General features: G+C 39.1%; 1 protein-coding gene across 1 annotated transcript in view; it reads right to left on the bottom strand.

Moving 5' to 3' along the window:
• LOC131682747 (gamma-aminobutyric acid type B receptor subunit 1) overlaps positions 1–25,319 on the bottom strand; it is a 508,949-nt gene that overhangs the window by 205,340 nt on the left and 278,290 nt on the right. The window contains exon 4 of the mRNA XM_058964464.1: positions 11,275–11,409. Coding sequence (XP_058820447.1) covers positions 11,275–11,409 — 135 coding nt within the window. The remainder of the gene's footprint in view (positions 1–11,274; positions 11,410–25,319) is intronic.

Below are 25,319 nucleotides of genomic sequence, written 5' to 3'. Positions count from 1 at the left end.
TGCTTATTGTGTTCTTTGTCAGAAGATAACTAGAAAAGGGTACAAATTGCAATTATATATTCTTTTCTTTCCCTCATGTTAAAATGACTAAAAAATTGTCAGCAAAGTAAACAACTTCATTCATTTTGATAGTCATAAGTAAACCTCCAAACGAAAACAATTTTCATTTAATGCAACTCTGCATCCAATTATAAAATTTCGTTCGATGGTTTGTTTCAAAATAAGGCCATTACAAATATTTTTTAAAAATTATGTCACGTTTTATAGAACAACAATGGCTTCCAGATTTTGCTTTACGTAACTGAAAACTATTATGGTAGTTTTAGAAATTATCCATCCATCCCATGATAATTTTTATTTTGACCATTCTCGGGTAAATGTGAAGTTTAAATGAGATCATCGATCCAGTCCTACATCAAATGAAACGTTTGCTGGTCGCGGAAGGAAGGACCCATCTGTGTATTATCAAACAAACATCTCATGGAAAGGCTAATACAGACCGACTTCTGAATCGATTCCATTTTAAACGCAACAGTCGATAGAGACATAATCGATCGTTGCATTCGAAAATAATTTCGATAAGGAAACAATCTGAATTCAAATCAGACTCCTGGAGATTTATATGTGATTCAATATTCAATATACATGAGCTTTACCGAAAGGTTTTTGACATTTAAAGATTTCATATGGGATCTTAGTATTCATACCGTATTTCCGCAGCCATATGTGTGATTCTTATGAATCTGCTACCAAACCTTCCATTTAAGGCTAAGCTTGTGAAAATTGAATAAGCCGTTTTCCAAGAAGCCGAAGAGACATTAATTCTGAAATATTCCAAGAACCAGAAACATGCGAAATTTTCGAGATAGACGCTGGAATCAAAAAAACTGTCTGGCCATCAGCGATCAAGAATGCTCTAGCAAAGCTAAATATAGATCTTACAAATAATGGTATCATCGGCACTTACGGCAGGAAGAACCGGGAATCCATTATCGATGTCAATTTTTGTAGCCTTGGAGTAACCGGAAAGATGGACTGAAAAGTGTGCGAGGATATATCCACAGCGACCACCAAGCGATTTGGTACAGCATTGATAACAAGACTATGAACTACACATGAATATGAATATGTAGGAGATAAATAAACGAGTGAAGATGGAAAACACAGGAACGTGTCCGTCGAAGAACTTGAACCTCTTCAACCTAAATGCGAACGAGTTCACGGCACTACTAACAAAGACGTGTAATGCGACCATACCAAGGGATGGGAAACTGAGAAACGGTCGCCGGGTGCATAACGACGATTATCGATCTACGTATAAGTTGCCTCCGAGCTTGGAGAAGAAGTCGGAGATCACTTCGGTTTCTCATCTCGCTCAGTTCAGAAGCTAGAAAACGCTCCGCTGCAATAGCAGGGCAAGTAATCAAATTTACCCGCGCGACGCTTGGCAAAAATTGATTCCTTCTGCCTAGTGTGTGATACGTGAACAAACAATGAGTGACAATGCCAAGCAAAAGTATATCACGATGCGGGCAAACTGTGTTGCTGTTGACTACACGAAATATCCGGTAATACCATCAAATAATGAAGGGGAGCAAATGTTGAAGGTGAACTTGAAGTTCAACGTAGCTTGCGGTACTTTATGCGGTGCAATTCCACCATTTACGTCATGCGGTACCGAATATGTTAAAAATATTAGTCAAGCAGAATCACTCGCTTCCCAGAACAACATCAAACACGTCATCGAATGTAATGACATTTTATACAGTATCCCAACGTATATAAATGTTGACATGACCTGGCACCACGTACTAGTTCCTTCGCTATCAAACAAATCCTGTCAAAATACGGAGAGGTGAATAGTGTTAAGGAAGATAGTTGGAGGAACTTCTTCCCAAGACTCCGCAATGGAGTTCGTGTGGTGAGAATGCGTCCGACAAAACCTATTCCCTCTTACTTGACTTTCACAAGCAAATCACCTCATGGTGTTGAATATTCTCAACGAACACTAGTCACGCACCCAGGACAGATTCCTACCTGTCAATATTGTGATCATCCGCTACACCACGGGAAACCTTGCGCAGAGACTGCTGAAGAAATTCCACCTGATACGACCAAAGCCGGTATACAATCATCGTATGTTAAACCACAACCAGTTGGTAAACTAACGACTGCAGACCGGACATTCACAAACACCAGCTCAACAACGATCGGCCCCAGTACCACTAAACCAACTGCCATTACCAACATCGAAGTAACAACGATTACAGCAAATGTTTCCAAACCAACAACCAACACCACCAATAAGGAATCTAACACCGATAAAGAAGAATTTACAATAGCGACCCGTAAGCACAAACAACAAATAAGAACATCCGACGATGAGCAAGATGAATGCAGTACCGATGATGACATGGACGTAAACGAAAACGCGAGAGAAGACGGACCAAATGACCCCCAAGATGCGCTCCACGGCTCAGTTGTGCTAACGCATTGAGCCGTGTCAAATATATTTAAAATTAAAAAGAAGTCAGAAGGCTCGAGGTAAGCGAGCTGCAAGAACCGCTCTCAACAAAGCAGTCAAGCTGTACAAGAAAGCCTTACCACAAAGCCAACGCGAATTTCCTTAGGAGAGACCTACAAAGTTGGCATAACAAAGATAAAAGGCTCAGCTGCACCACCTGAAAGGTGCCCGGAATAGATGGAGGTCACCATCGAAAGGTTTTCCCCACAACATGAATCTATTATTAGGTATGATCACAAAGATGAAGATCGGTTTACCAACAAACAGGTTATCGAGATGGCGAAAGGCATAAAAGTGAAGCGATACATGAGAGCCCGGATATGTTCAAAACGATCCGACAATTGGAAGCGACAAAAGCTGATGTTGCTTCCGATACCGGGACAACATGGAAATCTTTCAGCGTAGTCAATATATCCCTTGGTAATGTTAGAGAGAAGGAGTAATCCTGAACAAGCTAACGAAGTACGCGGACCGTGAGAACGGCATCTCATGTAATTCGGCTTCCTTATAGGCAGGTCTACAGTGAAATCCATTCAAACGGTTGTGGGAGCTGTGGAGACAGCAGAGATACAACTGACGTTCCTAGACTCGACGCTATGGAACGCAGTGTACGATGGAGTATTGAAGCTGAACCTTCCCAGAGATATAACGATTTTCGGCTTCACGGATGATGTGGTGTTCCAAGTAATCGGGCAATCGCTAGAAGAGGAGACACTCGACACGGAGACGATTGCCCATCATAAAACAGAGTTGGTGATGACTAGCAGCCGAAAGCGCGATCGGAAAATATATCATCGACTTGAACTTTTAAAGTCACGACGATTATGTTAAGGGGAAGGCTGTGAGAGCAACCACATCTTTGCTTGAGGCGCCAGTGTACTGAGCACCACGAACCAGCGGAAATCGCTGGACCGAAGCATGTGAGCAGACTAGTTTCACCGTCAGGGACAAGATCGAGTAGGTCGAGTGAAGCACCAGCGGTGGGTCGTCGAGTTTTCAACGAACCGGAAGCAGCGAACCAGAAGCTACGCTCTATCCGGTATCGCCGAACCGTCCTCGCCAAGTACTGGTTGGCCCTTTGAGTAGGATTTATTGACTATGCGAGTAGATTGCGACAAAACTGGGAGCTAAATGACTCGCGCAACAGGCATCGGTATCGGGAGAACTTCCGACGAGGAATTGAGATGGCTCGCGAAAACAGGAACTAAATGGTTCACAGAAACGGGAGCCAAATGGCCAACGGAAGTTCATCACTGCGATTAGCCGGATATGTGTTCGGAGCTAAACCGCTCTAATGTATCATTTTGTCTTGAGACTGAATCAGCCTCCCCACGATATAACGCTTCGATGCAGTCTCGTGCTTTTGTTCCACGAGAACCTCACTTTTTTGAAAGAAGAAAAGTGAGGACTGTTAGTAGTGGTTAGGCACAAAAGTGAGTCCCACCTAGGGCCAATGCAGTTTTGAAGCTTTTTTAACCATACTATAAAACATACAGACATTTTCAGATATCCAGAATGTTTTCCAAAAGTCCATAAGTGAAATGTTGCAATCCTGTTTCTGTACATTGTTATCAAGCAGGTTCACCTTTGACCGATTTTCATGCCTTGTGTGTACAGTCGGTCCATGTGCCGCCACAATGGAATGAAAACTATTCAAGCAACCAAAAGTTAATACCTTAATGTACTCTTAAATGTTTACATTAAGTTCTAGAGAACTTTCAAGCCTTTTTTTGGGAATTTGGAAATTGCACTGTTCGGAAAATTATTTAAAACGAAAACTAGCATCCCTTTCCTATGTGAGATTTTGATTGATTCAGTAATGTTTGCTTGAATTTTTCTAGTAAAACAAAACAAAGCTATTTAATAGCTCAACCCCGCTATACGAAATCACCCTGGGGAAACGTCCACGATTGTTCAATCGAAAGAAAATGTAAAAAGAAAAAAAAATTGTGTTTATTAAAATAAATATTTATTTTTTGTTTGTCCCCCTCTTCAGAAAAAAATTTGTACTTGGACATAATTTTTAAAAAAGATTTGTAATGGCCTAATTCGAATTTTGCTTCGACGTGGCGGTTTGGAATGAGCGTGTAGCACATTATAGATAGGATGATAAAGAATATCAAAAAAATGGATTATACCTTTTTTTTGCACGGGATAAAACTTGGTTACTTGCCCTCATATGGTTTGTGTGCAACATAGGCCATAATTTTGCACATAAAGTTCGAAAAGCTGATTCAAATTATTAAAATGTATGCAAGAGGAACACTGTTTTCGTTTGGTTTCAGTATGCAGCCATTTCAGCAATGACAGGTACTAACGTCTTAGACCGGATTCCAGGCCTAAATTCGAAGATAGTACCGTGTGGCGGTACCAACTAGCTTCAAGCTTACCGCTTCAATGGATTATTAGCGCCAAAACGGATAATGGCAATTATGCCATTTGGACATTAGATTTTCACCAAATTTCCCCCAAACCGAATTTCTGACTACGGCGCAGACTCTAAGTAAGTAGAAACAAAGTCGTTCTACACTCGTCCACAAGAAACTTCTTCGAATACTACCTATCTATTATAATACATTGAGGACCCGAAGCCCCGAATTTTATCAGCCTCATATGGAAATATGTTTGATGGGCTCTAGCAGACAAACAATGCTAAATTTGAGTAAATCCTTTCTTGACCATGTTTTCCTTATCTTAATGACGCAAATATGCAAAAATAAAAAAAAATCTTTTTTTTTTAACTTTTGCGCTAGAAGACTGTACTAAATAATCAGAAATATTTATTAGACTACATCAAGGTAAGCGAAGAATGTTACAACAGCTTCAGTTCATTATGAAGAAAAAAAAATGTCGCGATTTAGTCAATGTCCCCATTTTGTCAGCCTAAAAACACCATGGAGATGCTAAAAACGGGTCTTTACTGTATTTATTATTCACAGTAATAGGTACATCCCATTTTCTGAGGATATTTTCTTTCAATTGCATCGAACTACACCAATTTTTAGGTAGTTTTCAAGGGGTTATTTTATCGACTTCTTCCACTTAAGGGTTTATATTAGGCAGATAGAGAAAATTCATAAATTTTCAGCTTTTCCTACACAATGTTACAAAAGCTTCTTAAACAACTGTTCCTAATAAGATTATGTAGATTATAAAGTATTTGAAATTTTTTAATAGAAGTGACGGAATGTTATCGAAAAGTTTCATGAAAAAGAAAATTTCCGTAATGATAATGATTTTTCCTAACGGGTTTCGAGAGTTTTTATTTGTTCTTTGGCATTAGGATAAGCAATAATAATTCAGATCAAAGATACTACTGGGAAGGCATTTTTAGAAGAAGTCGATATCGAATTAAAGTTTGAACTGTGCATGCATGCACTTCAGAGGTAGCGAGATATCAAGAGCTGAAATTTCAGTGCTTATTTCTCAGCTGCGTTGGGAGTTTGAGTAAACGATATTGAGTATGAACTTCAAATCCATTCGAAAATTTGTTTTTAGAATTTTTTGACTCAGCACAACATATATAACCCCTTTAGGTAAATTCATTTTTTATTGAACAATTTAGATATGTTAATAACGGAGCAGTAGCAATAATTCGTTTGTATATATATTTCATGGACCATGTTCCCGCTTTTCCATTAAATTGGTTTAACCTTTGAGATTTCTTGCAATGATATTGTCCTATGCTAATTTGAGCGATTCTGAGTCCTGCCACTATCCCATGTAATATATGTTATCAAAACATCTCGAAGCATCAAGTTCTAATTGTTCTCAATCGATATTATACCCGAAGAAAGCGATAAGAGTTATAAGAAATGTATCATCACACTGCACAGTGGTAAAGATCGCTAATTTAGGAGGAATTTTTACTTTCTGACAAACCTGTATAATTTAGTCGTATCATGTCTTAGGATGAATTTGTGTACATCAGAAGATGCTTCTTTTTATTGGAATAGTTATAGGTGGTTCTAATTTATCTAAAATACGAAAATAAACTTTTTACTGATGAAAGATAGAGCTCCACAGTCTTCCACAAAGTTGTGAAGTAACTTATTTTGAATAAATTTGTTGAATATATTAAAGCTCTATCTCTTTTAGTTTTTGTTATACAAGAAATTTAAAAAAATAAGATTAGGGTGTTCATGAAAAAAACGTTTTTTTAGTATAAGTCTCGTATCTTTCACTTTTTGTTAACACAACGTTTGAACAGCTTATTGAAAACTTCAAGCCGAATATTTTTCTCCAAGACACCGAAGGTCTAACTTTTTTCTTTGAAAAGTTATGGACACTTTTCGTTAAAAAATAGCCTATTTCAAGGCTCAATATCGCTGATGCGGGCACCTAAAATTGAATACTGTTTCAACCACATGAAAGACCATACTTTTTAGTATATTTGAGCAAAAATTGGCGAAAATGATATTTTTTTAAAATTTGCAATTTAGATTTAAAGTTTGTAGTTTTGCAGGTTCAACGCATTTACACACATATCGTTGTATTATGAAAAAACCACTTTCAAATGTCATTCTCTCATCGCAGCAAGCTTTGCATAAGTAGAACGACTGTCAAAAAATGTTTTCTGGTTTTATTCGTTTTAAATAAAACTAGTAAATATGGATATTAGTCGAAGAGAGTTGGCGAATTTGCTTATCACTGGTAAAAATGACTGTATAACAAAAACTAAAAGAGATAGAGATTTAATATATTCAACAAATTTATTCAAAATAAGGTACTTCACAACTTTGTGGAAGACTGTGGAGCTCTATCTTTCATCAGTAAAAAAGTTTATTTTCGTATTTTAGATAAATTAGAACCACCCTAATAACTATTCCAATAAAAAGAAGCATCTTCTGATGTACACAAATTCATCCTAAGAAATGATACGGCTAAATTATACAGGTTTGTCAGAAAGTAAAAATTCCTCCTAAATTAGCGATCTGGACCACTGTGCACTGTTAGATAGATTTCGGGATGCATCTTCCTCCGGGCTCGGTGGCAGCATGCACGTAGGTCGGCAATCGCCAAATTCCACCAGAAGGCTGGGCGGCGAGTGTACCTTGGTTTACCTTCTCTTGGCATAGTTGCATCGCACGCTCTTGCTAATGCCGTTGTCACTTCATCTGCACTGAAGTCAATGTGATTGCACTCACGCCTCAACGCTTCGACGAAGACTCCCTTGTCGAACTTCGTTGTTTTCCACCTCCGCTCGTTTGATTGGATCATACGCGCTTCCGACTGTCTACTGCTTCCGATAGTGTACCGGATCGCTTGGTGGTCGCTGTGGGACACTCTCCAATTTAAACTTCCAACCAGCACTGGGCTGCAGAAGGTAACGTCAATAGCTGGATGTCGACCGTCGCGGCGGAAGGTGCTGGTTGTACCATCGTTTGGCACATCTATGTTCAGCTTTGCAAAGGCCTCGACTAGACTACTCCCCCTTGAGTTAGTGAATCGGCTGCCCCATTCTACTGCCACGGCGTTGAAGTCGCCGGCTATACCGACAGGTCTCCGATCGATGAGCTCCTCTGTCAGCTTGTCGAGCATTTCTGTGAATCGATCGGTCGTCCACCGCGGGGGTGCATAGCAGCTGCAGAAGAAGACTCCATTGATTTTGGCGATTACGAAATCTTCATCTGCACGATAGACCACTTCCTGAAATGGATATCTCCCCGTCGTCCAAATCGCCGCTGATTTTGCGTTATCTGCTATCCAGTTTCCATTTCTGGCCGGGATACTATATAGCTATATCGCATTTAGACTCCGCTACAGATTGCCGCAGCAAGTATTGTGCTGTGTCGCAGTGGTTGAGGTTGATTTGCGTTACCTCCACTGTGATTTTGTTGCAGTCGCCTGTTTGAAGGCCGAACATCGTGGGCCTCCTGTAACGTGGTTGTTAGCTTCTTCGGTTGCACAGATCAGACATCTCGGAGCCTGCCGGCAGTCTTTTGCCATGAGGCCTTCTTCCCCGCACCTTCTGCATAATTTGCGTGCCGAAAGGTCCCTTCCTCATTCGGATCATCATCTGCACTTCTCCAAGTTCGCACTGTTTTTCCAAAGCTTGTCTTAGCTCTTCTTCCGAGGATATCTCATCCAAGTCCTTACATTGGATGGTTGCCTCCGGGCACAGGGCTCTCACTTTCACCGCTTCGCCTATAGCTTTCTCGGTGAGCTCCTTATAAGTACAGCTGCTTGACTTCCTTTTTCAGTTCCAGAATCATCTCTCCGGTGCGGGCACGCCTGATTTTCTTGACGTCTGAACCCAGCTCCTTGAGTGCCGGGTTTGTCCTCATTGCGCGCAGTACCTTCTCGTATGAGTCATCGTTGGCTTTCACTATGAGAGCTTCACCTTTGTTGTTCGTCCTCCGTTTAGTGCTGCCGACGACTTCCCATTTGGTGTTTTAACCACGTCGGTGGTTGCTTCGTTCGCTACGCGTGCCATTACGCCGGGAGTCTCCTTGTGCTTCTTGGAATCTCCTGGTCTCGCATCGCCTGGTTAAGCTCTTAGTCTCTTCGGTGTAGAGAGAGACGTCGCCTGAGGTTTGTCTTTCGCCTCGTAGGTTTCCCTCACTTTCGGTGGTACCACTGGTTGCCTTATTTCCAAGGACTTCTTAGCCACTAACAGCTCCTTTCCGGTTACCTCCGCTTTCTGCTCCAAGGTTCTCCATTCCTTGACGGCCAATCCGAGATTTCCTTGTATCTTCAGGACCAGTGTCTTGATGTCCTTGTGCACATTACTTCTTTTGTCAACAAAGTCGTGCAGTTCGCCCACCAATTTTTTAGCTACTGCTATGCTCGGCATGCTTGGTATTTTAAACCAAGCGTTCCCCTCCTGCTTTTGTTGCTTCTGTTGGAGCTGCGGCTGCTGGTGATGTTTGTGTGTGTATGTATGTGCGTGTGTGTGAAATAATGTCACTCATTTTTCTCAGAGATGGCTGGGCCCAAATTTAGTCTCAAATGAAAGGTGCAACCTTCCCATCAGCTGAATCATATTGTATTTTGAATCGATCGTAATTCTGGTTCCGGAATTACAGGTTTAAAAGTGCAGCCATACAGAAATTTCCCATGCAAACTATAGGAAAAATTAAAAATAGAATTTTTATTTTTGATGCTAAATGTCTTTAAGGTGCATGAAACGTCGAGATTTGATGCAAACTCGAAAAAAAATTTGACGGAAATTCACTTTTTTGGATTTTGGCACATTTTTGTCTTTCTCATAAAGAAAGGTTATGCAATCACTCTGAAAAACGACAACCTATTTTTTTGACTGGCATAAGGTTTCTGGATTTTAACAGGGGCGTAGTTGATGGTTTACAGAGAAGGGTTACTCCCCCCCTCTACTGATCACTCCCCTCCCTTTAAAATCCCCTTAAATCACCCCTCAGACCACCACCCCGTCTAGCCCTCATACCCCTCCCTCTCCACCCCATCATCTTTAAACCACCACTATATCACAAAGCAAACCAAATTAAGCTGGGGAGTCGTTCGTTCATGGGACTTTCCCCCTTCTCACACACCCACCCCCGCATGACAAAATGAGTTAGCAAGCAGATAACATTGATCTAATGCTGATTAGGCTAATGGAGTATGATATTTTTTTGTTTCAAGTGTTTCACCGTCGACAAGTAGCTCATCAAGTTCGTGGCTGGCAAGCCATTGTGTATAAGTGCAAAGAGTACTAAGAATGTAATGGACATTTCCACAATTATTCTGAACATAAACAGCCTGCGATCCATAGTTTAGCGAAATGAGAAAGGCACAATTTCACCGCTAGGTGGATTAAAACAGGTTTTTTTGTTCAAGTCAATTTATGTATCATTGATTCCATAAATTCCGTACTTTCACGTACACAACTCTTTTCGCAATTGAAAAACGAAGAAAATGATATATTATCCATTTCTTTTGTTTACATTTTTGCCTGCGAAAATTGCGATCAAACACGTGGGGTACATTTGTACCCCAGTGCAACGTTCTAATATAAAAAAAATAAGTGTAACGTTCTAGGGTTAAAACATCTAAAATCAAAAAAAAGAAAAACGTTTTATTTGGTGAAAATATTATGCTACGATTAGTTATATAATACACCTGAGATCCATAATAAATGATTTATTTTAAAAAAAATTACAGAGTACGTGAATCAATAGCTGGTGATTTTGCCAAAAAGATGAAAATTGTTTTCTCTTTTCAGACATTTCTTGCCACTAGAGAAGGATGACTGCTGTTTTTATTCACACATATTTGAGAAGTAGCGAATATATTTAAACGAACAGCCTCCCCTTACTACAATGATAAAACATTTTTCCGTACCATCACCGAAACCTACAGTAATGAGGCCAAAGGCACAAACTCCTAAATTTTGGTCAACAAGTGATCTCTATTATTCACTTATACTCTTATATTGTTAACTGTTGCATGTGCTAGGTTTCGGAAAGAAAATTCCTGGCTAAAAATGCTATCCGAAGTGCTGCGTACGATTTCCACCACATAGCACCACAGGAGGGACGTTTCTAGCTATTAGCTATATCCCACCGTAAAAACGTCCGGGATGGAGATGACGCCAGAAAGTATCGCAAAGCTAACATCGTTTCGAGACGTTAGCAGTCCGTGAAATGTTTAAAAAATTGTCAACCGCACCGCACGAGTTTTTGGGACACTGATCAGAAGACCACGACAACCAACTAGATTTGCCTATGCAGCAGTTGCGAGAGCACTAACGACTAAAAGGAAAAACGTTCAAAGTGTAGAAAAATGCTTACCACAACTAGGTTCCACATTTTCGCTGCTTCGGCAACTGTCGTACAAACTGTACTGCAACCCGCCAAGAGCATCAGCTTTTGGGGCGCATTGTACAGCAAGTTGTACATAACACTAGCTCCGAGTCCCGGTTCACACTGAAAGAAAAGAGAGCAGAACGATGCTGGTTAGAAAGATTTTTACTTCATGGTGGGTCTGGAATTAAATGATGCTCGTTTATATTTGCAGCTTCCTGTTGAATAAGGCCTAACTTTACACCCCAGAAAGCACGGTTTACCGCCGCTAGCTTAGAGAAGAAGCATTACTGTATGGTGAGTGAAAACAAATAATGGCTTTCCATGCTTAGTACCTACGCATAGGGTTCATCGCGGTTGCGGTAATTAAATCGATTTTTACCACAGTTTCGATGCGGGAAATATACATTTACCGCGCGGTATTACAGCAACCGCGCTTTTCAATTTTCGTGTATGAAAAGAGTTTCTTCAAGTTTTAAAGCGTTATGGAACACACAAAATCGTTGTATGTACGTTTTGGTAGCGTACAGCATGCAATTTAATATTTGAACATAATTTCAGACAAATGTTTAATACGACTACGTTTTACAAACATTCATTCGCTCGGTTCAATTTTCGTCTCCTTTTCGAAAACGTTTGGAAAAAATTCCATGTTGGTAGGTAGCTCATCATCTGCAAACCAACTGTAACTTTTTTGGATGCTATGCAACCTCAAGCATCCTTTCCAGCAGCTAATCTTATTCCAAACGTTTTTCAAATATATATTTTTGCATGATGAAGATTAAGATCAAATGCCTGCTCAGTTGCCAGAATATCTCCATTGAAAACAACATTTGATAATTCCCTATATCTAATTGATAATATGTTCTATAATCATAGTAGAAAGTTCTATTGCATATGGTGCTCGGTGTCAGATGGTCTAAGAAACAACTATCTTTGACCATGAGGTCCTATATCTTCGTACAAAAGCACAAAAGAAGATCACAGAACAGGTCATTGCGATAGTTTCCAAACAGATAAAAACTCTGCATTTTTTGTGTTCAAAATATTGACCAGAAACTGAATTGAAGAGAAAAATTAAAACGCATTCGGGTAGTCCTTCAAAGTCAGTTATACCCTGAACAATAAAAACATAAGCCTCCAACAGCGCATTTCCAATTTCCATTACTACCAATAAATGAATACCTAGATTTTCTTCGAACTATTTTAATAGCATAACGAAAAAATGAGTCCTACCAATCGCAAATAGTTTTTGAAGTAGAATTTTTCTAACGTTTCAGTACGGAAACCCCGCTAGTACTTATTTTCTTGTGCTGTGCAAAGATTGTCAGCGCCTTTTACCTGCTATTGAATTTTATTTACTTCCGACTTCCGGTTCCAGAATTATGAGTTGAAGAATGTGGTTACGCATGAAATTGCTATATAAATCGACATCAGCATGCTATCTAAAAGATGCAACACATCATAAATGTGTTCTAAATTTCTTGGATTTATAGTTTCAACTCACTGATGCCCAATCAAGCCTACACATTGACCACTTTGGAACAGGAAGCTCCGGGAAAGTGGCTAAGCTCCTAACTTGAATTCACATTTGCTACACATATGAAAGCTACAGCATCCTTATTGGCTGCTATTAAATTCTATTGGACTCTGGTTCCTTTGTAGCGGGTTGAAGTATGCGGTCACATGCGAAATTCCGATACAAGACGGTAAAATGATCCAAATGATGAAAAAATAATTGAAATGAGTACTAAATTGCTGGAAACTGTTGGTCCTTATCACTAATTGCGAATCAAAGTTTCTTTGACAACGTTGAAAACCGTTGAAGATTCTGGAAGGTCCGAGGAAATGGCCAAGTCCCCGAAATTAGATTCACATTTGTTTCTCAAGTATCCCATTAGGCATACGATCTTCGGCATACGTACGTTCGGCATAATGGACATTAGGTATGAAGACGTTAGGCACAATATTTGTTAGCCTTTATGGATGTTAGGCATAATAGATGATTGGCATAATGGACGCTTTGAATAAATTATCATGTACCGGTACTTTTTTTCGCGGCGATGGCCTCTGGTGGTAAAAGCGTGAATGATTGTACTTCTATCGATGTTGTAGAATCACTCTTACTCACATTCACATTTTATTCTGCTATAATTGCAGGAATTTCTGCTCAAATTAAAGAAGCAGACCAATTGCTTGGCATGTAGAAACTCAATTGATGTTAATTTATCGACGTACAGCCGATAAATTACACAATACTAAAATAGCTTCAACTTAATAAGTTCTTACATGGTGGTGCAACTGTCAAAAAAAATGTATATATATATATATATATATATATATATATATATATATATATATATATGTATATATATATATATATATATATATATATATATATATATATATATATATATATATATATATATATATATATATATATATATATATATATATATATATATATATATATATATATATATATATATATATATATATATATATATATATATATATATATATATATATATATATATATATATATATATATATATATATATATATATATATATATATATAGTAGCACATTAAAGAAGCATTGGTGTAGCCAGAAACTCGGTTTTGATAAAAATTAATAATTTTTCAAAAAAGTTGGAATTTGATGTAACTTTGATCGAATAATCAAACAAAGAAGAATCAATATATAACAACTTTCCAACCTCCATAGATAACATTCTTTTATGATATGTTTTGAAAGTTAAAGAATATGAAGGTTTAAAAACTTCGAAGAAGTTCTCTTTCATAAAACATCGCGTATTCTGATACAATAGTTTTAGTAATGATTTCTCCCAGAAGTTATTCTGGAGGAAAAAATAGTAAGAGACTACGTGTATTTAGAAAAGTTGTTCAGAATGTTATTTAAAACAACGAGCCACGAAATTTATCAATCTTTCTTAAATCAAATTTTCTTCAAAATAACTTTTTATTTTTCTATTCAGAAACTCTTGCCTTCGACATAATGTGAATTTTACTGTTTTTGAACACAGCAGAGATTTTAAACATTATGTTTGTAAAAGCACTTTTGAAAGCTTTACTAAAGACGTTAAGTCTCGAACTAAATTTGTTTGAAATTCTATATTACTACTTTTAGAAGAATATCAGGTCAAATAAAATTTATCAGATGACATGTTTCACGTTGCAAATTTTTTTCGAAGATACTAAAGCTTCAAAGTTGTCGGCGCTTTAATGATGTGATCTTGACCTTAAGTATTCTTATCATTGATAATAAAACAAATCGTTAAACCGAAAGTCACCATCATGGATTTCAAAATGACGGCAAAAATCAATTTATGGCACCTACTTGTCAAGATTATTCCGAAATCACCCATATTGATTGGGTTATAACGAATTTCGCTAAACCGAAAATCGCCAGCTTGGATTTTAAAATGGCGTCAATGTCTGGCACAGTTTATTCCGAAAATACCCATATTGATTGGGTTATGGAGAATTTATTTACATCGGAATCCACCATCTTGGATTTCAACATAGCGTCAAGTATCATTTTCTGGCACCCACTCATCAAGACCATTCCGAACATACCCATATTTATTGGGTTATAGCGAATTTCGCTAAACCGGAAGTCGCCATCTTGGATTTCGAAATTTGTATTTGTAATATATTCATCAACAGGCAATTCAAAGCCCCAATGATGTCTTAATGCTAAACTTATTGCTAACAGTTAAATAGGTACAAACGTTTGGTAAAATATTAACAATAAAGTGTAGAAAAACAGCAACGACACAACAGATAATGAAGGAATCGGCCGAAATTAACGGGTACGTTGAAGGTTCTGGAAAATAGTACTCATGGCAATAAATATCTGTAAAATTTTTGGTTATCCTGAAGATGTATCCCAGCATTCGAGATGCTTTGCTAGCTGTATAGGAGACGTGCTTTTTAAACATAAGTTGCGAATCTAGTATCACTCCTAGATTCTTTGCCTAACTAACGCGTTCAATTTCAGTATCCAGCAAACGGTAGTTAAAACACACCGGGTCTTTTTTTCGTGAGAACGATATCACCCAGCACTTCCTTGGATTTACACACATACGGTTCGTGTTACACTCGTCAGCAAAAGTTTCAAACTGTCGTTGGAGTAATCTACAATCTTCAGTAGAGCGGATGAGAAGAAACATCTTGAGATCTATGCTATATTTCACCCTAAGGAGAAAAATTGGGTAAACACCAAAATTTCTCACGAGGGCGAATTTTTTTGGCAAAACCAGTCTTTGTACTTGAAGGGCACAAATCCTTACTTATTACATTGGGTGCGCTTCGACTTTGTCTCCTCAGAAACCGACACTAACTTTTTGTCGGAATAGATTAGTGCCAGCATCCATGTAATAAGTAAGGATTTGTGCCCTTCAAGTGAAAAGACTGGTTTTACGAAAAAAATTTCGCCCTAGTGAGAAATTTTAGTGTTTACCGAATTTTTCTCCTTAGGGTGAAATATAGCATAGTGCTTTCGCATAGACCTGCTAAGCCAGGATTAGTTTCGGCTTCACTGTGTCTTATCGGCATAAACAGAACTTCTGCTCGGACAGAACATCACGTTTGATCAGTCGTTCGATTGAAACACAAAGTGTGATTTAGTTTTAGGGATTTGCGTCAAGCCGGCGCTAATCTATTCCGACAAAAAGTTAGTGTCGGTTTCTGAGTAGGCGAAGTCGAAACGCACCCATGTAATCTTAAGACCATCTGCCAAGGACAAATGTGGACTCTTCAGAACTAGATGGACGTCGTTGAAGTAAAGAAGAAACATCTGCGGTCCCAAGTGACTTCCCTGGGGTACTCCTGACGTAGACTTCTACGGGTGCCTGTGTGGTGCCTGCGTGATGCTTGACAATCTCCAATGACAACCACTATTTCTCGATCTGTAAGGTAGGATCGAAATAACTGCAACAAACTAGCGTTAATTCCAAATTTCTCCATTTTACCGATTGTTATGTCATGGTTCACTTTGTCAAAAGTGGCAGATAGGTCTGTGTAGATAACATCGGTTCACGTGCGACGTTCCATACTTATATTTATGTAGGATGTAGGGGAAACCAGGTTAGTCGCTGTCAAACGCCCAGACGTGTAGCCATGTTGATCATCATTTAGGTCCTGGATTGAAAGACGATTTTAGCCGAGAAAAAGCTTTGGCAATCATCGTTTCATTGACATCGATAGCGCTTAGAGTTTGGCTCACGACAGGAAGTTGATTAACAGCGAGTTTAATTTGATCAACTGTTAAGTCCTCATCAGTGAACACATTAGCGAATTTCTTCGAAAAAAGTCTGCACATATCTTGGGATTTTGCTGATAACGAAAGAAACAATCTTGACTAACTCGCTTTCAAGCATGGTTGAGACTGACGTAATGGTTTCTAAGTGGGATTATGCCGTACTTAGTGGACCACCTCAGAGCAGCTCTCTTAATGGACTTCAGCCGTCGCATCGTGCTCGTTTGCCAAAGAGGGCCGGTTTGTTGATGATGAACTTTCTTCGGGACGTGCCTGTCGTTGAACGTTGGAAATGTTTAAACTGCGGTATCAAAATCTTCACAATTTTAAATAATTGGACTACCAACAGCAGTGATGCTAGAAAAAATGAAAATTTTATCAATAGTCTGAGCATCAATCGGTTTCAGCTTAATAACCTTTTTCTCAAGTGTCAGATAGTTTCGTGGTTTTCGAGACTTTCTTTCTGTGTTAAATTTCCTATAAAAGCCACACAACGATTTATTTTTGGGAAGTAATGGATGTCTCGGGGAGGAATTATTTTGTGAAAGTTAATTTTCCCATACAAAATCCTATGTAAACTTTAAACAGTGAGCGCAAAAATATAGTGTCAGGATTCGAGAGCCAAGAATTTGCATAGTTGTTCTAGGGCCCAAATGGTACCTAAAAAGTTGCTCGGAGCTGGAATGTAATTTTTGTCCCACCCTAATGATCAGCTTTGTGGAACTCGTATGAGACGAGGACCGGAGGAACATTGTAATCGTGCACCAGGTTGCGATCAATCTTGGCGATCAATGGTGGGTGATGTGCTACTGGTTTCACTAGAGGAGAGGGAGCCATCACTACTGATGTAGCAGAAACTTGATCGCTGACAAAACAAAGCCTTGATCTTTGTTTTGTCAGCGATCTGGTTATTCTCGTTGGCAATAGGATTAGTTTGTAGTAACGTGGTTGAGCTGTAGCTGTCAAGAAGCCTCGTCGCCCCTGAGTGAAGAACGGAATGATCGGAAACCGAATAAACACATCCATTGCGGGAAGATTTCCACGAAATGCTGGGGAGATTGAAATCTCCTAGTACGATGATTTCATCAACCGTTTTAGCGTCTTCGAGGATGGTGAAAACTGAGCTGCAGTGTGCGTCAGCATATTCGATATCAAGGATATCGGTCGGGTGGACGCATAACGCACGCAAGTGCAACTTACGGTCACCAAGCTCGATTATCGTCCAGACCTGCTCAAGACAATCCCAGCAAATCTTCTCAACAACTCGTGCCTTCATGCTGCGATTAACTGCTAGTATTACACAACCTGTAATAGATTTACAGCTATTTCTAAGGTTCCGGTAGCCACGAAAAATCTCATATCCAGTAACGACCACCTGACTGGAAAGCGTGTCATCGTTTAACCACGTTTCGACGAAGACGATGATATCAAAACTGTTATCGGAGAGGGCAAGGCGATATTCCTCAGCAGTTGAATTGATACCACCAACGTTTTGGTAGCAGCTGGTCTCGTCGTTGATCAAGGCTGGAAATCAAAGAGTTTTGGGACAAGGAAGAGCTGTAATCAATGCAGTTGGGCTAGGTACCACTCGTGAACGGCTGTGGGTCACTGGCCTGAAAGGAGGCGTCTGGTACCGATAGAAACTTTGCACAATTGACGATGAGCTGGAATCGAAGAACATTTCAGTGCCAGAAGGTTTCGAAATAGGTGGATACTTGCCACAATAGGAAGTTTACAAGACCCTTTTTCCACTCCTGTGGACTGTGGTGGGGGGATCGAGGGATTCTACAGGGAAAGCGGCGGTGCATGTAACCTATTGACGAAATCTATCCTGTCTCAGCTGGTCGAAGTTAAATTCGCGAACCAGCACTCCAGTTGGCCAAGAAGACGTCGGCGTGCCACATCCTTCATTTCACTCGGAAGCTCGACTCGGAAGGAAACAAAATTGAGTTTTGTGATCCTACATCCTTCTGGACCAACAAGAATGCTTTGGGTGTATCGCCTATTCCCAAGCATTCTTGGGTCATAGCGATGATTTCATCCACTGTGGCTCAGCAACTGTTCTGATTTTCCGCTGAATTGCTCGAGTACCACAGACAGCGGTTGCAGTGGTGCGAATTTTAGCGTAATTCTCGCGACTTCTTTTTGGAGTGGGTAAATCTCCCGGAAGTCGCTTGACAGACAGTCCCCTTCGAGCTACAAAACTAGAATTATCTGGAAAATGTGTCTCAATGCAGTCGAAGAGATTAGACACGACTGCATTCAGGTTATCTACCGCCTCACACATTTTTTAGTGTCCATGTGGAAGCAGTTGAAGCGGTTTTCTCCATCCACTTGTTGAAACTGCAAGTATACTTATCGCACAGCCAGTACAAGTTCTTATTAAATCCAGACAACAAGTCCAAAGCAGATCGCTGCATACCAGGAATGCAAGTGCGGTAAAAAACCTCAATTGACACGACATGCAATTTTCTCGATCCCATTAACAGAAGTCACATGCTTTACAAGTAGAATTCATTGCGACTTTCAATTCGCCTATATCACGAGACAAACGAAAAATCACGTTAGAAAATCTTTGGTTATTCACTACGAATACACAAACCAACACAAAACTATGCAGGAAATTAGCACGACGAACAAATATATTCAACTTCAACGGTAATTTAATGAGTTATACACACAAACAAAACACACCGAAAAATCAAAACAGTACAGCCCGTCTGTTCCAACGATCGGAAGTAATCAATGGCGTCAATTTCCGGCACCCACTCGTCAAGGCCATTCCGAAAACACCCATCTTGTTGAGATGTCCCGCCTCTTCCATCTTGCCGGAAGTCTTCTAAGTCTTCTGCATTCAAAAGGATTTAGAATATTCTTGCTGAAACCGTGTTAGTTGCGAAATCCACACAAAAAAGCTTCCAAAAATATTCTAAGTAATTTGCTGTGGGGTTTTTTGCACGGATTTTCCTATTACCGTGGTTGTTCTTACGCGGATTTTCCTATTAACGCGGTTTTTTAACGTGGATTTTGATTAATGCGGTTTTTTACCTGTTTTTACAGCTTTGTGAATAAGCGAGAGGGCTGCTTCATTCCAGGTGATAGGTAAAATGCATTCAGCGAGAGAACTATTAAAAGAATAAGAATCTTGGATATAGTCTAACTAAACAACGTCCTGGTTTCTCAATTAGTATTTCTTCATGCCCTCTACTGAAGCCAGCTCACCACTAGACAAACCAACAGAAAATTAATAAAATTCGTCAAAACCATAATGACACGAGTATTTCACATGTTGTAAACTGGCTGATTACGTAATCATATAATGCATCCTCATCGTACCACAGCAGTAGTGAATCGTAATTTGCTGCTGTAAAACTTAAATACTCGTACTCAAACAAAGCGCATGGGGAGAAAATTAAATCAGCTTCCACATCAAAACATTTAATCTAGTGGGTGATGACCCAGGCGAGGCGAACCAGGAAAATTCGTGGAAAGCACATTCTGTATTTCGCATTATGTGAATATTCCCGAAGTTTAACGATGACTCGGTACATACTACCAGTCCGTCATCGATGAAGGGATAAGCTGTGGGTAGCTACATTTCAGTCAGTGAGCATCGAGCGTCAGTATCCTCATCACCAACAGCACCGGAAAAAGCAACCCGTCCCAGGGAGCGAGTTTTACAATCAATTAGTTTTTCATTTAATTTCATCCCCTGCCACACGCTGACTGGCGTGTTTTGCTCTAGGGGAACGTTGCGGATTTATGTTGCTGCATTCGTTGTCTTTTATCCTCGCATTTCTACCTTGACTTTGAATGAATGGAGCATATCGAGGCTCTTCATTTACGCCTTCTGGGTAGGGAAAATGGGAAAAGCCAAAGTGAGAGCGGTGATGGACGCGGAGTGAGCTTAACTGTCCGGTCGGTTGGTCACTGCTGGTATCGGAAATTCAATTAAAACGAATGACAAACGACCAATAAAAAGACTGCTTAAATATTTCATGATAGTCTAATCTGATCCAGTGCTTGTCGAGATGTTTAATTGAGCGATCCAGAGCCCGAGGATATAATTGTATTCATCGTCTTGAGGAAAAATCCCCGGATGGTAGTAATTTGATGCTTGTTGCATTAGCAATTTAAGTTTGGCATCAGAGATAAGGAGAAAATGCATGATATTGGATATTTACTGTATGCGTTTTAATTGCCGCAAAGTTGTACTGCATCGATTTGATTGGATATTCTGTGCATGGTGGTTATGCAATCACTTTATGAATCGGTAACGTAAACCCGGACTAAGGTAATGTACCGTTCGACTCATTTCGCTGAGATCAGAACATGTCAGAGTATATATTTAAAAATCACCAATCCAAATTGTCTTCTATTACATTATCAATTTATTGTTGAATAAATCGATTTATATACTATATTCCAATTTGTTTAGAGTACGATTGAAGGCCGCTCTACAGGAACAACAGATATAAAATGCAACATAGCATGTATGACGCAGGAAGCGAAACGAAAATAAAACAATCCCCACTGCTCACCGGCTCGCAGCTCAGAGCTGGTACACTAGCCTGTTCTAAAACGCATACGGCTCTCCATGACCAGACTTCCCAAATGAACATCGAACACCAACACGTACACATGTTCGTCTGCACAACCGAACCCCATGTACGCACGCGGTGGTCATACACATAGGTTCTTGATATTAGTTTTCTCTTTCTATCACTCATCATCACTAGTGTTGACTCATTCTGTTTTTATGTGCCTTTCTTGTGTACGCACACGATGTACGTACACGGTGTTTAAACCTAAGTTTGCACATCGTTCGCTTGGGTGTTCGAGGCGAACCTGTAGGGTAAGATGGGGTAAAACGTACCTCCTAAGGAAATATGATCATTACTCAGCTATAGAATACCAATCGGGAGAATTTAATTAACGATATCGTTTTGCCAACATTTTCCTCTGTAATCACAATCATAACGGTTTGCAAAATATTCAAGAACATGAAAAATATTCGATTCTTCAAAATCATTAAAAATTGCCTTTTGAAAAATAAGCGGGGCAAAACGCACCTGTTCGGGGGTAAAATGCACTACAACAACGAGGCATGATGCACTACAACAACGGGGCAGAATGCATCGCAACAACGGAGCAGAATGCTCGGTGAACAAGCAAATACTTTTGTTTTCTAACAAAATTTCACAAAAGTGTGCCATTAAATAGCCTTAGGTTATGCAATTAGTATGTTTTCAGATCAATTTTTCTGTTTTAGATTAAATGAGCAACGGTATAAATAGAACTGGAATACACTGATATAATAATACAAATTGCATTTATAAAAGCTGAAAATCCTGTTTGCACGTGTCATGATAATGACATGAGAAGAGCACGTCATTGTCTTTTGTTTATTTCTCGAGCTGCTATTGATGTACGGCTATGAAACTTTGATAAAGTATGTTTACTATGGCGGACTTCCTACTGGTGTTACTCCTTTATAGAACTTTTCAGCTGTTTTCGATATATAAGCAAGGGGTTCATTTTGCCCCGGGAGTGCGTTTTACCCCATCTTCCCCTACACAAAGGCAAAGAAAGAACGCATGCACGAAATTTTGTACATAGGTGCAAACTTATCGATGTTCATGGGAAGACTGTCCATGACACAAGAACACGAACACGAGTGTGTTTTTCTTGCTTCCAGCTCATGCTCTCGCCAAAGCATACAATACAACAATGGGTTTATATGGTCAGTGTCAGACAGGACTAAGACAATTTATTGATTTCGAGAAAAACGAGTTTATAGTTTGAATCGCAGAATTCTTTACATGATAATTAGAAATTAATTTTTGGCATAATTTTTGCTTATTATTACATATTTCAAGTCGAATGTAGTTGAAGAAATTCTATATCCAATGCTATCATTCGCTTATTTTTCGATGTTTTGCGACTTAGTCCGGTCTGACTTAACACCATATGCCCTCTTCTACTTATTGAAATTTTTATCATGCCGAAAAAGGTCACACAATGTATGAAACTTCGATTTATTTAAAAAAAACAGTATTACTGTTATTTAAAATACCAAATTGCCTAAATTGTTACATTGCAGTCGTGCTATTAATGGGGCATACCATCCAGAACTTAGTGGGGCTTTTGGCTGATGATGAGATGTTGTAAAGACATGACTAATTTTACATGCACACATCGTTTCAAGCCATTCTAAAAACTAAGATAGGTACTTAAATATTCTAATAACCTACTCGAAATAGTTCTAGCAAATCCGACTCTTTCTAATTGGTTGAAATGCGTATAAAAATATCAAAATAGCACTTTTGAAACTTAGTACGTTAATTTCATGAAATGATACAGTTATCAGTTGTTCAAGAGTCCTGGGAATAGAAATGGGGCGTATTGTACCCTCTTACCCTATTATAAAGCGGTATCGTATTAGTGTAGAAAAACTAAAAATCACATACAAATTTATATCGAAAAAGTTGAACACAAGTTGATTTCGGCAATGCAAAACTTACCGGGGTAACTTGCAATACTTCGACATGTTTCTGTTCAGGTGAATTTGGCAACGCTAATAGTAATTATTACAATTTAACATCATTGTTAATATTATTCATTATTTTGGATTTTTTCAGTTTTTCCAATAGAATAGAAGCTGGAATGGTGTGTTTCACTTCAATGGGTAGAGCACCCGATCAGAATGAAATAACAAGATTATAACAAAACACAATTTGTGTAATATATTGTGTTATAAATTAGGTCCCGTTAGTAGTTAAAATAACAGAAATTTATAACAAGTAACAATACGAGATACAGTTTAGAAATATTTCTGTTATGTGTTTCTGATCGGGCATGGACTTGTCCAAATGATAACTTCTTACGTACAGATCGAGCACACAATAGCAAACGTTTGACAAATGTGTTTGTTTTTGTTTAATTACAAGTAAGATAACGAATTAACACTGTTGCATGTTATCCCACAATTGTAGAACAAATAACAGCAAGCAGTCCTAAGGAGTCGACGTTATGCGAACTTGCTTCCCTCGCAGTACTGGAAAACAAAATTGCTCAATATTTATCTTCCGATGCTCCACAAATTTTCAGCAATTTATAGTAGTCCAATGGCATGGGAAAAATTGCCGTTGACAGTTAAAATCGATAGGATTTATCAGTTTTTAATAATATTTCTAGACAACGAAGATATAGCATAATTTCATATTCACTTTTCACTGAAACTATCCCTGGCAGCACTGTTCTAGCGGAATCAAGTCTGGATAATTGCGAAATAAAGGGTTATAGTCCCATTTATCAGCTTTACTTTCTTTTTTCAGTAAACTTTGCATAGACTAATAGTTATAGCTATTTAAAAACATTGTTGTTTGTAAACATTACCCTGTGCGCGCTGGCGTGGCTGACTGAGGGATCGACGTGCGCGGATTGGCTTTTGCTGTGGCTGTTTACAAATATTGGTCCACAGCTAAATAGCAGTGTTGGTGGACACGGCTCGCAGTGGCATTCATTTTGTGTCGATTTATCGGTCGGCTTCGTCATCGTGTACAGGCTAATTAAAAAAATGTAAATGTTGAAACCTATTTGCGTTAGAATAGTAATAATTGTAGTTTTCAGTACTAGTGTAGAATTGTCTATCTATGCATGTTTTTGTCCGAGTATTTGAGACTGCTGGCCAGGGAATGGATGCAGAACTGACGTATCTGATAGAATAGTGGGCAAGGGCGGATCCAGAAACAAATTTCGGGAGGGGTCGGAATTGGAGTGAACATTGTACAATACGTTATACGTAAAAACCTAATTTAAATATTTATTTATTTATTTCTTGTCTGGGATTCTCCATAAATGACGTAGCATTATAGTGGGGAGGGGGGAGTTTTGCATTTTGTGATGATGTGTGACGACGGGGGGGGAGTAGGGGATCATGTCAGGCTACGTAGCTTTTTTAAAGGGGAATAACAACTAACATCGTTTTTTATTTTTTTTAAATTGTGGTGACAGGGAGGGGGGAGAGTTACCGTCAAGCTACGTAATTACCAGGGGGTATTTAGAGGTTTGTGACGAAATGCTACGATGGGGGAGGAGGGTGTTAAAAATTACTCAAACAATGCTACGTCATTTATGGATGATCCCTCTTCGGTATACACACTTTTTAAAACTATATATTTCTTATTAATAACTTACATCTATGCTTGGAAACGTTTAAATCATACACTGAAGAAGCTTCGTTAAATCTGCGGCAACATCTTTCCAGTGGATTATTTTGAAGTACGATGTCTAGGGATCCACAACAGAGTGGGGTTACGAAGAACACGAGGAGGCGCATACAAATTAACGCCCGAGAGAAGATCGGGACTGTTGATATTACCTGACAGCAAGTCGAAAACAAAAACTCTTTGCAGGAAGATACGGAGAGTCGCCAGAGTCTACAGACCAAGTAGCATACATCTATCGGCATAAGGAGGCAACACAACTGAATCATTCCATGGAAGTTTCCTGAGCACGAATCGCACAAAACATCTTTGTATACGTTCTAGTCGGTCAATTTGAACGGCATGGTATGGTGCCCACACTTGCACAGCATACTCCAGAGCACTTCTGATCAGGACACAGTAAAAAGATTTTAGTGCGTAGAAATCATCGAAGTCCGCCGTGTTCTGCTTTAAGAAGCCCAGCAATTCGAAAGCCTTAGCAGTTGTCGCGGTGATGTGGTCGGAAAAGCTCACCTTCCTAT

The sequence above is a fragment of the Topomyia yanbarensis genome, chromosome 2 (genome assembly GCF_030247195.1).
Source record: "Topomyia yanbarensis strain Yona2022 chromosome 2, ASM3024719v1, whole genome shotgun sequence".
NCBI lineage: Eukaryota > Metazoa > Arthropoda > Insecta > Diptera > Culicidae > Topomyia > Topomyia yanbarensis.
The sequence above is the reverse complement of the archived record's forward strand: the minus strand, read 5'-3'. Positions and strand labels throughout refer to the sequence as shown.